General features: G+C 40.1%; 1 protein-coding gene across 1 annotated transcript; it reads right to left on the reverse strand.

Annotated features, from left to right (window-relative positions):
* Nucleotides 1-2,116: 2,116 nt before the first annotated feature.
* si:ch211-157c3.4 (Lipopolysaccharide-induced tumor necrosis factor-alpha factor homolog-like) lies at nucleotides 2,117-8,286 on the reverse strand. The gene is made up of 5 exons (XM_055036265.1): nucleotides 8,181-8,286; nucleotides 4,860-4,900; nucleotides 4,281-4,373; nucleotides 3,973-4,159; nucleotides 2,117-3,225 (listed from the first exon to the last, which is right to left on the reverse strand). Exons 2-5 carry the CDS (start codon nucleotides 4,894-4,896, stop codon nucleotides 3,108-3,110), a joined length of 435 nt encoding a protein of 144 aa, XP_054892240.1. The 5' UTR covers nucleotides 4,897-4,900; nucleotides 8,181-8,286; the 3' UTR covers nucleotides 2,117-3,107.
* Nucleotides 8,287-13,039: the final 4,753 nt, after the last annotated feature.

A 13,039-nucleotide genomic window follows, 5' to 3' on the forward strand; every position in this document is an offset into this window, starting at 1 on the left:
TCAGTCATTCCTCGAAACACAAACACGCACACACCTCCTTCCTCTTTACACACCTCCTTCCTCTTTACACACCTCCTTCCTCTCTCCCTGCCTTCCCACTCGCCCTCATCGCGCTCCACTCTGTCGCCTTCCGGTGGTTAAAAGCAGGAACTGCTTGGTTGTAAAGCCCAAAACCAGCATTGTAAGAAACACTTTAAGCCCCTCCTGTCTCGTTTTATTTTATTTTTTTTTTAAGCACAGATGGAATGCACCCCTTAAAAACGCATAGCTGGCTCTGTAAAGACGACATTTAAGAATTGTATATTTAAAAATATGAACGTGTAAAATTTAAGAGAAACGCCTTTTCTTGTTGGGTACAGAAGGAGCCAGGTGTTCATATTTCTTGTGTGTAGATTTTTTTTCCTTTATTTTCTTTTTGTTCCTGTTGTACCATTGACAACTTTTTTTTTCTGTTACCTACAGATTTTTGTTTTTTCTTGGAAAAACCTAACTGCAGTGGTTTGTCTTGTTTAAAAACCTTGCGTACAAAGATGACCTGCAGAATCACCTTGATTTGATCTTCTCCGGTTGAAAATCATCAGTGTAGCAGAAGTGTACGACAACTATTCCTGTATATTGCCTTTTTGCTGGAAAATGTATGTTGAATAAAAATTTTCTATAAAAACAAGAAAAAAAAAAACAAAACTCGACTGCTACTGGTCCGTATGGGGCAATGCGCTGGTGAAGCAGTAGCTGGTGGTTAGGCTACAGGATGAGATCCAAAGCTTGGAGCAAAGAGAGTCATTGCTCTGAACCTTGTAGGCGACACCAGGGCAAGAAAACTCAACATCCTTAGAGCGGATTGCAGTAGTGCCTACATTAGCCTGTGTTTGATGCTTTCCTCAAGTAAAGAAAGGTGAAGATAGGTGGCGCTAAATGCAGGCCGATCTGGGAAGAAAACCTGTTAAGGTCTGATGCCTTTCTCTTATGACAAGGTGGACTTTCATCTTCCTTAGATCAAATTATGATCATGTCTTAGACGAGCTCAAGTCCAGTCCTCAAAAGCCACCGTCGTGCAACTTTGAGATGCATCCTCACTCCAACAGACCGGGATCAAATGGCTGAATTCCCTCACCAGCAGTCACTCAGCTCTGAACAGGCCCGGTGTCGAGCCATCCATTTGATTCTGGTGTGATGGAGCCGGGATGTATCTGAAGGTTGCAGGATGGTAGCTCTCGAGGACTTGAGCGCCTCTGTCTTAAACCAATATTCATGGACCTTCTCCGGTCACTGAGAAAAGGTTTTGCAGAAAGCTCTCGGTGAAGATGTCATCTTGAAGATGCACGTATTGATCCTGCTGCTTCTTTTGTCCAGTTTCTTGAGAGCTACTTTGAATAGTTGCATCCCTGCTCCAATATACATTAATCCTGTTTCAGGGGACTGCAGACAATTCTTTTGATTTCAGGCTTGGTGTTTGACCTCTGACCTGAAAACTTACATTAAAGTGATTTCTGGATTTTTAATCTTTAATAAATGTACATCCGGGAGGGACTCAGAGTAGAGCCGCTGCTCCTTCACATCGAGAAGGTGGCTCGGGCGTCTGGTCAGGATGCCTCCTGGACACGTCCCACCGGGAGGACGCCCCGGGGAAGATAAAGGACCCGCTGGAGGGACGATGTCTCCCTGCTGGCCTGGGAACAATTTGGGATTCCCCTGGAGGAGCTGGAAGGAGTGGCTGGGGGAAGTCTGGGCCTCTGTTCTGAAACTTCTACCTCTGCAACCCGACCACGGCTAAAGCGGAAGAAAATGGATGAATGGATAAATTTATAAAACACTCAGAACCTTTTTTTTTTAGTATTCAGTATTTGTGTGTAGAATTTAAGGACAGAAATTAATTGGCAGCGCGATATGGAATAAGGCCGTAACATAAAAAGTGGAAAAAGTGAATACTCAACAAATTCTCTGTATGGTCAGACATAAGAATAAAAGATGCATAAACATCTGCTTCCAGCTGTGGAGGTCCAGTTTCCTTGCCTATAAAAAGCCTAAACAGCCTCCGTAACTGAGGGCAGAGTTCATGTAACAAGCATTTCACACAAATCAATTGTTTCCACATTCAGAAACACGACAAGCCACCTGATCTACACGTACTGGTTTTTATTGGAGTGCAACAGATTCCAGCAGCTGTAGAAAATAACGGAGATCCAAGCATCATCAGTTTCTCCCAGAAATGAATCTGAGATTTAGCATATTAGTGTGTCGGTAAGCAGCGAGTTTGTTTTCATTATTATTATTCAGAGACAGAAGGTTACACATATAGATATATTATACATAAATACATAATTTGATTTGGCTGTTCTGTTTGGAGATACAGATCAAAACGATGGTGTGGCGGGTGAACTGCTCTTCACACAGTGATAAAACAAAATAAAAGTGTCCTTTTCCTGACTAACAACATTCACGAAGAGATTCATTCATAGCAGAGTCTCAGTGGCAGAATCCTTCAACAAAACATGCCAACACAAAGTCATCGTGTGGTCGCCTCTACCCTGCAGGGCTTCTTCAGAGTCTTGATTTGTTTTATTGTTTTAGTTGTTTGAATGTCCCTCCGAGAGGCCAGATGATCGGTTCAGGTTTCAAACAGCATTTTGAAACACGAGATCTGTAAACAATTCTTCATTTTACCAGCATCATTTCAGCAAAAAAAAGGAAAAAAAACAAAAGGATTACTGAAAAATACAACAGATCTGTAAAGAAAAAAACAAAAAAAGTATGCAGGGCATGGTAAACCTACCAGAGGTTTTTATTATTCACCGTTTAAATATCTGACAATACAATAATTTTCCATAAATTTGCTAATGTTTTTGAAGCATAGCAGAACTTGTTTAAAGTTTTTTTTGTACTTTTCATTTTTGCCTCGAGTAAAAAAATCTACGGTTTGTCCATAGAAATACCAGTAAGCGAGTCAATGTCCCGATATGAGAAAAAAACAAACAAACAAAATAATAAAATAAAATAAAAACAATAAAATGCTCGATTTGCTTCTCTGGGTCTCGGAGGGGGGAAACCAGAGGCAGACAAAGCTGGTGGCTGGTTCTTTCTACGGGTTGACCTCTCCCTGCTGTGCATCATTTACAGCACTCCTTCTTCTCTACGTGCAGGACTCGTTCGCAGCGGGGGCAGGTGTGGTACGCGTCCTTGAAGCTGTCGAGGAAGAATGGAATCAAGCAGCAGCACAGGAACAATCTGCAAAAAAACACAAACAGGCTGAGTTTCATTCAGGCACATTGCAGAGTCATCCTGCCTGTTGCAAAAGTATGAATGTTTCTTGATCATTATTTTTCTTTTTTTCTTTCAGGTTTTGTCACCTTTTCATAACGATCTTCAATGTGTCTTGCCAGATTACATTTTAAATTTGTTCTCTTATTTAAAAAATATTTTCAAGATCATTTTTGTCTTTCAAAAGCAGGTTCATATGAAAACACTCAAAAATTGGTGATGAAAATGTAATAATTAATAAATTAATAGTGAATGAATATTAGTTTTAAATAGCTAATATCTAGTGTATATTTTCCATATTTATTAGCATTTATGCATAAATAAAAAAAACAATGCTCTGATTTTCTAATTTCATATTAAAACGTGCATAATACTGGGATTAGCTATTAAACAAATAGTGTGTTTAATATAGTTGATCATTTGGAACGTGCATGCATTTAAACAGGAAACAAATGAATTCACATTTTTTGCACAATATAAAATACATAATAGCAATATTTCATGTGCTGCACAGTAAATAATAAACGCCTTCCCAGCTTCTCCACTGTTCCACTTGGATGTGGAAGTTAAAAGTCTTTAAAACCCTGAGAAACAGTTTCAAAGAGCTTCGATAAGCCTTGAGAATCTTTTTTTTATAATTATTATTCTTAAAGACTACTCTAAAAATATCACGAGAAAGCTGCTCTCCTTGAATGGCTGAATCCAGACACTCACCCACAGCAGATGAAGAGTATGCACATGAGCCAGGCATACGTCCCTGCTTTGTAGTGGACGTTGGTCATGACCTGCTGCTGGCAGGCCGTGCAGGTCGTCATGCCCGGGCTACGATCCAGACCGACGTTGTAGCTCACAAACTTCTTTCTGTCTTGCTCATTGCCGCCTCCCCCTCCACTGGTGTACACTGAAGGGGAGAAGGGAACCAGGTTAGAGGATCACTCCGATGCTCAAGTTTCTGGCTTAAAAAAGGAGTAACAAAACAAAGGAAGTGATGTTTTTCTGTGTTTAACTGAGTGGCGCCGTACCCGGTCTGGCAGAGGCAGCGCCGACCTGCTCTTGGTCAGGAGGGGTGAATGGGGTGTGCACGTGGTAAACTTTCACTCCTGCCCCCTGAGTGTCTGCATAAACAAAAACAAAGGAGAGAATTAACAAAAAATAACCATTTCACTCTCTGTCACATTGCCACCAGTCATTATGTGAGAAAAGGTCATTTCCAAGGTTTGGATTTTGACTAGGCCAATCCCCACTGCATTTACTTGAATTCACCCTTTCATTGACTGTCCCTTCTCCATGCCTTCCCAATGAAATGATTCCCACAGCATTGTGGGAATGCACAAGCTTACAATCCCTGGAGTTTATAGAAAGTAAGAAATACATACATGTGGACTCTCCATTAGCTAAATGACTTTTGTCATTTCAACATCTCGCGCTGGATTTTGGTTAGGAGTATCAAAGTAAATGAGGCTGAAAAAAGTGATTTTTCTTTCACTTCACAATTACGGTGGTGCTGCATCCAAAGTTTTTGATTGCAACAATGTGGAAAAAGTGAAATGGTGGATGAAGTCTTGCAAGGCAACGTCCAGGAGGATGTGTGTTTGACATACCTTGGTTGAGGTAGGGTGGAGGATCCCTGGCGCTCATGTCGCTACACAGAAACAAAATACAGGAAATGAAGATGAAGATCTTCAAAAATCAAGAGACACAACACCAACAACCGCCACCAGGAGGCGCCAAAAGCTGCTCCGCTGACAACCATTTTTCTGCTCTTCGTTTAAAACATCTGTCATCCACTAAACTGTCCCGGGCCAGTATTGGCTCTGCATTGTGTGCATCCCTTGTGTCTGAATCCACAGGAAACGCCTGGGTGTGTCTTGTCCTTCAGGCTTCAGGTGCGGCCACTGACTGAAACTCTTTTCTCTTTCTTTCGGAACAAGGACATGCCTGCTTGCTGCATGTCTTTATTGTGGCTCCAATAAAGACCGCTGGAGCCAAAAAAGAAAAAAAAAAAAAAAAAAAAAAAAAAAAAAAAAAAAAAAATATATATATATATATATATATATATATATATATATATATATATATATATATATATGTGTGTGTGTGTGTGTGTGTGTGTGTGTGTGTGGGGGTGTGTGTGTGTGTGTGTGTGTGTGAAATAACAACTAGATCACTAATTGTCACATATGATCCAACCATTACTTCAAAGTAGTGGAATTGGTGATAAATGGTGGAACGGAAAAACAATCTGACGTTATTAGGCATTTAGTAAAGGTTTTACACGGTTTTGGTTCAGTGTCTTTTATGGAAGATATATTTTTCCTTTAAGTTGGTCGTTGAACCTTTTAACTTTCATAACCTGTGCAGAAACATTCAGCAAATGGTTAAATCTTTATTCATGTCAACTTTAAGCAAGACTTAAGTATGATGTTAGTGTTGTAATTTGCCATTTACTCTCAAATATTTTGTGCTTTTGTTAAAATGATGACATGCAAAACACTTTATGGGAAGTAGTGGCAGTCTTTAATACAGGTAGTATGGCTCCCCACTCAGGGCGCCATTCCACCAGGGGTGGCACAGGTGCCCCAAATAAGATATTTTTCTTTTGCTGTCAGATTCAAAGAAATGACTGCAAAAACAATCCAATTTTGATTTAATTTGATAAGTTTCTCTCCCTGAATAATTTAGAAAAATGCATTCCAGCACATAAAATGCCATCACAATGTGAAAACGTTTTTCAGTGTCCATTGGATTTTATGGGTTTTTGCTGGTAATTCTGGTGCTTTTTGAGGGTAAAAGCTCCCTTATCTGGTCTCTAAAAATGAGCAAGCTGTCTTGTTCAAGAAGAAATGACATGATATTTTTTGACTTAAAAGCATAAACAATTGTTCACTCTGGTGTGGCTTGGTAAAAGATCCCAGTGTCTCATGCAGACCGCCCGCATACACCATTCAAACCGGCAGAGGAATGCTACGGAGCAGCATGCTTCTCTCTGTGTCAGACTAAGTCAGGGTGTGTCATTCTCACTTAGCGATGACAAACCCTGACGCCGTCACTGTGCGTTTCTAGTCAGGCTGCACAGTTAGATCTCTAAGAAATAGGTCTTAATTTGTCTGGTCCACTTGCATGTGCTCAAAATCTCGACGTTGTAACTTCTGTGTGCTCGTTCATCAGAACGCATGCCGGCTGCGAAGGCACGAGGCCGGCTCCCTCGTCACCCTCGCGCTTGGCACCGGTTTCTGGTTTTTCAAGTGAAACAGTTTTTGCCTTCCAGAAAGGCCGCTTGTCGACACATGGGAAATCTGACAGGTCGTGGAGATAACGGTGAGGTGTGGCATTCAGAAAATCTCATCAACCACATTGCTTAGATGCTTTCAAGCCACCATTGAAGAAAGTCGAAGGGTAAAACAATACATTGTGTGATAAATCTGCTGGTATTGCTGCTTACAGTGTGAAATAAGTGCATTGTGAAATTTGCTGTGGCCCTGAGTTTTGCCAAAAGAAAAAAAAAAAACAATGGTAGATGGAAAACAAACAAATTCTAGCCAAGCAGGTTTTTAGGTGATTACCAGATGAGACGTTTGGCCAGGAGATAAATTCTTAACTCTGTCTTTGTGATTGTGAACGGTCCTGTTTCTCATGGTAATCCCACGAGCCGCATCAGGTGTGGCCTTTTACTGTTCAGTTTGTGGCACCCATGCTGGTCCAACCTGAATGTGATGGTGCCTGTAAATGCATTTTGACTGCATTCATCATCTGATGAAAGTGGAGGCAAGTGGAACAGTAAGTTTCCCAGTTCACCTCTCACCCCTGCAGAGTCTGTCTCATCAAAATGTGCAGTTGGGCCAAAGAAAGCATCTCAAGTTCCTCCAAAAACAAGGACTGCCTCTCTTATTGCTCCTGCTCTTTGTTAAAACTTAAAAATGTGTGTACCTTGATGTAGGGTGCTTAACAGCATTGAATAGTGAATAAAATCAAACTTCCAGTCAGTGCCTCTGTCGCTGCCTGTGATCTTTACCCAGCTTGTAAAAATTAAAGTTACTATCAAATAGTTAATTTTTCAGTCTAATATGTGTAGTATGTCCAGTCTAACACAGATGGATAGTAAAGTGTGAAACGCAAGGCTTTCGACTTCCATCCTAAACCCAAAATGAACCTTCAGACTCTACTTTTTGTCCATTTGGCTTGATGACATCACAAGAGGTACAAGAATCAAGCTGATCAGCTGGCATCAGTAAAGACTAAGCCACACAAGAAACTTCCAGACATTCTTCACAGATATGCTAAAGTAGACGAGCTACACTTGAGTCTTAAATCGTTCATAACCACTTGGTGACGTCATCAGAGGAAAACGCCTGTGGATGCTTTTTCTTGGGTGAGTCCATAATGGATCGCTTTACAATGAAATGATGAATCAAACTTAAAATCTGATCTTACGGGTGAGAAACTATGTCTATGCCAAGTTTGACTGATTCTGTTGAAGAGTTTTGGTAAAAGTTTTAAATATGCTGAACAAAGTTTTTAATATATATGTATATATGTTTTAAGAATTCATGTTTTAAATGTTAAACTTTGGTGATATTGTCGTTTTTTGTCGGGGGTTTTTTTGTTTTGTTTTTTTGAAAGAGAGCCAATGATCAAACCAAACAAAGTGCATGTGACAAATTGCTACAATTAAATATCTCAACAAAGAAAAACAAAAATTTAAAAAAGCATTCAATTTTCTTGAGAGCTTCATCTGGCAGAAAAATCAGAAATCTGAAGGTAATTTATCACAACATCCAAAATCCGGCAGCTCAAAGCAAAAATAAAAAAATATGCATATATGTATGTGGCTTCCTAACATTATAGCAGTTAAATTGGTAAATGAAAAAGAAGAAAAAGAAGAATTAATTTGAAGTAAAGTGCAAATATTCCTACAGTCTTACCTCGGAGTTGTGCTGCAGTGAGTTTACAGACAGGTGTGTGTAGGCAGGTGTGTGTGAGCTCCTCCTGCGGATGGTGACTTCTGAGGATTGAAGCTGAGCTGATAGCTTGTCTCACCTCTACCTCTGTGAGCCTCACCTCCAACACGCCCACGGCGCCACCCTCGCCACAACAAAGAACTGGAAGCACGAGTGACTCACTCTGTAGTGCTGATGGAACCACCTGTACTGGTCTTCGTTTTTTTGTTTTGTGTTTTTTTCATATGACCAGCTGGATGTTTCCAAAGGATTATTGAGCGAGTGCATACGTTTGTTGCTTTCTTCGTGTGGGAATAACCTGTTTTTCTCTCCGATGGCGTTGGGTGATTTAGCTTAAAGAGATCAGAGCTGCTGATGATGCTGATCTGGAATTCCACCCAAAGGCGACGGAGAGACCAAGCGAGACACATCTTGCATGTTTTTTACTCAAGAATTCAGAGAATGCTCATGACTGAAGGCAAACTCTCTCCACAACTTACATATTGAGTTTAACCAGCTGTTGCAAAAACAAACAAACTGATTTGATTCCTTGTCTTTAAGTTGTACCAAACTTATGGAACAGGATCAGCTACATTTGTGCAGGCCTAAAGAGGAGCAGCACTGAAGGGAAATGATAAATGATTCAAACATCAAAATTAGTACTGGAGGTTTGATCAGGATACTAGAGTTTTACACCAGCTCCATCGTGTGAGCTTACCTGAAATTGTATGAATGAAAAGAAATATAATTGTAATTTCAAAAATACAAATTATGCACCGAAACAAAGAGAACATTGATGAGACCAATCAGCACCTGTGATGTCTTTTGACACCCATTCAGCTCAAGGAAGTTGCCCAAGAAATCAGTGCAAAACCTTAGTTAGCAGTGCCTCCCCATCAGCCTGAGTTCAGTCGCCAGATAGTCACCTTATTGTTAGGACAGGAAGGACACCCTTCCATGTTGTTAAGATCATGGGAGGGTGTCAGTAAAAATTTGGGGTAGTTGTTATGGAGAAAAAGAAAAACACACTACAGCTTCTTATTTGTGTTTTGCCCCTAAGTTTGCTTTTCTCCATTACCTCGCTTCATCCCTTTGACAAAAAATTTCAAAGTCTAATTTATCTCTCATATGAAATGTGAATCTACTTCGCTTTAAATAAAGATATGGCAAAACATAAAACCTTTTCTTAGCGAGTAAATCTGACTTTATAAGGAGTTGTTAGTTTGTCTCTCTCAGTTGACTGTTGCCCCTCCCTTCCCTTGGTTGTCATCCTTGACACCATGGTGCCATTCCTGCATCAACAATACACTCTGCATATTTCAGCATTGCACCTTCTGTAATCATTTTTCTCATTGATCAGCCCATTCAGACCCTTGCTGAAGCTTCAGAAGACAAATCAGTTTACAGCATCCGCTTATCATACACCAGCTGGAATGGCGCCTGGTCAACGTCTGGTAGGATCCACTGTAGACCTCTGAATGTTTGAAAGGAGTTTGGATTACAGCCCAAATTTGCTCACCATTGACGCTTCCCAGTGCGCACTGTTTTTATGCCTGATGTCCTGCTACCAATCTGAATGAGGCAGGAAACTACATTAAAGTTTGTGGTTATAATGTCCAAAAATGTGAAAAGTATTTATAGGTGGAATAGCTGTGTTTTTGCCAGGTTGTGATTCACCAACAATTGCAAGCCCTTCATTGTGCTGTCTGTGATTAATCACGGCGCTCCGATCCGCCCAGCCACATCCTGCGTCAGTATGTGCCCCACAGAACCAAAGGTGTGTGGTTTCATGGAGCACTGTAGGTAAATTATGTTCAAATTATGTTCATCACTGCTTCAAAATGGTGAACTAGGAGGACAGCTCTCCAAATATATCTTGTGTGTCAAAAAAAAAACAACTAAGATGCAGATTTTTCTATACTTAGGCTCTGTGAAAATTGTTCCTTTGTCAATCCCAAGTGTGCAACAACAGTGAGTCAGATCTAAGCCATGGTGTTCCCTTCATCGACATATTGTCTGAGCATGGAAAGGAAGAAGGTATTCGCTTAAAAGAGAGCTATGAAAATGACTGCTTATAAAAAAGATTTGACAACCAAATATTTTGCATGTTGAACTGTGACATCTACAGTCCCACCTTGAGTGGCAGCTTCGATCTAAACGCCCGGAAATCTTTCAACCCTCTGAAATCTTAAGACCTAAAAACTCAATTGTCTTGTCATATATGACAGGAAACTCCACTTTTCAGGTGAGAGGCAAAAATATCACCAGGAAACTCACTGAAGTGTCAACATTTTTATAAAACTGATTGTTAAAGCATTTCTGGTGTCTGTAATTTGATTTGTACAGAGTGTGTTAATGTCAGCTTACATGACACTTGAGACAATTAGTGTTTCTTGGAAGCTGAAAGGACCAGGCCAGCTCTGCCACATTTTTTATCCATTGGTCTCTGCATTATACATTATTGTTATTATTGTTGTCCTTGGACTGAACATCTTGTCTGCTCCAGCTTACAGGTGTGTTTAGAGAAACTGCTTTTGATTTATGACAGTGTTACAGCCTGAAAACATTACCCTGGGAAAACTGAAACAATATCTAGGTCACACAGCACAGCCACTGAACTGTAGCAAAAAATGACTTCAAAACCGTCATTATTATTATCTATATTATTTTCATTTGAACAAAGTTCAGTCTTTTAGCTTTGCAGTCTCATTCCCAAAATTAGGATCAACGGTACAAATGAAAATGCAGACTTGATGATTTCTAGGAGTACAAAAGGGATTCGTGCGGCTTTGATGAAATCCTCCCCCAACTGAGAATTGATTTTGACTCTGAGCTCCAGGAAGGTCATGGCTCACATTGTGTGGGACCCACATGAACTGACTAAATAAAACCCAGAGCAAAACACCAGAAGGGTGACTTGTGCATCACTTATGTCTCCAGTATGTATAAGGGAAATTAATTAAAACCGTGCAGGATTTCTCCAACCTCTGAGGGTTCAATTTTGACAATCACAAATTAATATGAACATTATATAACAGTATACATCTGGGGCCCAGTTTTCCAACCGTATCCAAACCTCAATGGTTTCCAAATATGAACATTGACTGGGAGGCAGGATGTTTGTTATGTTTAAATTAAACATGTTTGTCGTTGCGTTATTGTCACTCACTGCCACCCGAAAGCACTGAAATTAAGCCAATGAATTGTACGTAAGGTCAAAATGGTTATGCCATTTTGCCTTCTATCTCCTCAAATCACTTTGTGGAGGATCTACAGTAAAAAGGTGGTGTTAAGTGTTGTCTCCTCGTGACGTTAACAGGGCGAGGTTTTGGTGACTTGTTTCGGTGAGCCAGATGGACCACATTCCTCGCCAACCTGTGTAAGTTTGACTTTTGGCCCTCAAAAGTAAAACTTACATTGATAACTTTCAAGTTATCAATGAAAGCTTAAATTCACTCTTAGGCCCAAATTTCAAATCCCAAACAAGCGGCAGTCTGTGTGCTGGAGGCAACGGCAGCAATTATGAAAGCAGGTGTTCTCTTCCTGTTGAGAGATTCCTTTTCTCTTGACTTCCTCAAATAATTGTGGTATCAATTTCAATGCTTCCTGTGGTTATGTACATTTTATTCTTTAACAGTGACAGAACATTTTTTAAATTGATTCTATTTCAGTTCCACATATGTTCTGGTGCTGTGTTGACAAGATAAAAATGATGTCTGACAGCAAACCAGGGATACTCATAATCTCAGCATTCTTGAAAGATAGAAGACGTTTTCCTTCCCCACTTGACTTTTAACGCAGGTTTAACACGTAAACCCCAGCACATGCCCTGGAGACTGAAATCTTCAATTAGCCATATCATAATAGCTGGTTAGAGCATCAGGAGAGAAGATGAACAAAATGTTTTTAATTTAAGAACCCAAAAGGAAGTAATATATATTACATAAATGTATCAACATTGACAAAATAATGCTGAAGAGTTGGAAACATCTGTTTACTATGACTATTTTGATCAGTACCTTGATCACAGTGGATTGTGAAAGTATTCCTCCTCTTTGAAAGTTTTGGCATTTTGCTGCCACACACCTTCAGTGTATTTGATTAACATTTAATATCAGTAGTACATAACTGTGAAATATACAGTTTGGAAGATGGTTCAGGCTTGTTGTTCTTCTGGAAGCACCCAGTCTCAAATCTTTTGCCACTTCTACCAGTTTTTCATCCAGAATTTCCCTCTTTAATTCCCATATAAGGCACAGCAGAGTATCGTCTGCATAGCGTCAGACCAACATGAACTTTGTTGTGAGATGTTTTGTTTTAGGGAGTGGCAGAGAACTTATTGTTTTCTGCTGCTGTGACATCTTCACAACATTCTTATCTTCTCTGTAAGAGTTTACTGCCAACTTATTAGCCAATCTACTGGTTCACTGACAGTGAAGAAAATATTCCAAACTATCAGTGCATTTCCTGTCACATACTTCATTTCGTGTTCTCAGACAGGAAGCGTTCATCATGTTCTTGGCATCAACCGGTAAGGACTGATGAAGGCGCTGTCTTGGTGGAGGGAGATGCAGGTCGGTAGGTGTGATCGGACACCTACGTATAAAAATAGTCTTTGACTCAGCAGGTGCTGCGGGAAAGGAAGTGCCAGTTCAAATATCTCTTTGTCTATCTTCTGTCAGCTTTTGTTGGCATCTGTGCCATTCTTTCTCTCCATTTGTTTATCTGCACATCATGTTTGCAGAGGTACATTTCTCCTAGGTTTGAGATAACACTGAAGCTGAACATGTGACGTGATGCAACATTTTGTAAAAATTAACTCAATAGTTTTTTTTTTTTTTTTT

Source organism: Poeciliopsis prolifica, unplaced genomic scaffold, assembly GCF_027474105.1.
Source record: "Poeciliopsis prolifica strain line A6 unplaced genomic scaffold, Auburn_PproV2 SCAFFOLD010, whole genome shotgun sequence".
NCBI lineage: Eukaryota > Metazoa > Chordata > Actinopteri > Cyprinodontiformes > Poeciliidae > Poeciliopsis > Poeciliopsis prolifica.

Bases quoted from the DNA above. Each gene is read 5' to 3' on its own strand.
- si:ch211-157c3.4 (XM_055036265.1), bottom strand. From the start codon at position 4,896: ATGAGCGCCAGGGATCCTCCACCCTACCTCAACCAAG. The intron at 4,374-4,859 runs GTATGTCAAACA...TTGTTTATGCAG, and splicing joins TCCACCCTACCTCAACCAAG to ACACTCAGGGGGCAGGAGTG. The intron at 4,160-4,280 runs GTACGGCGCCAC...TCTCCCCTTCAG, and splicing joins CGCTGCCTCTGCCAGACCGG to TGTACACCAGTGGAGGGGGA.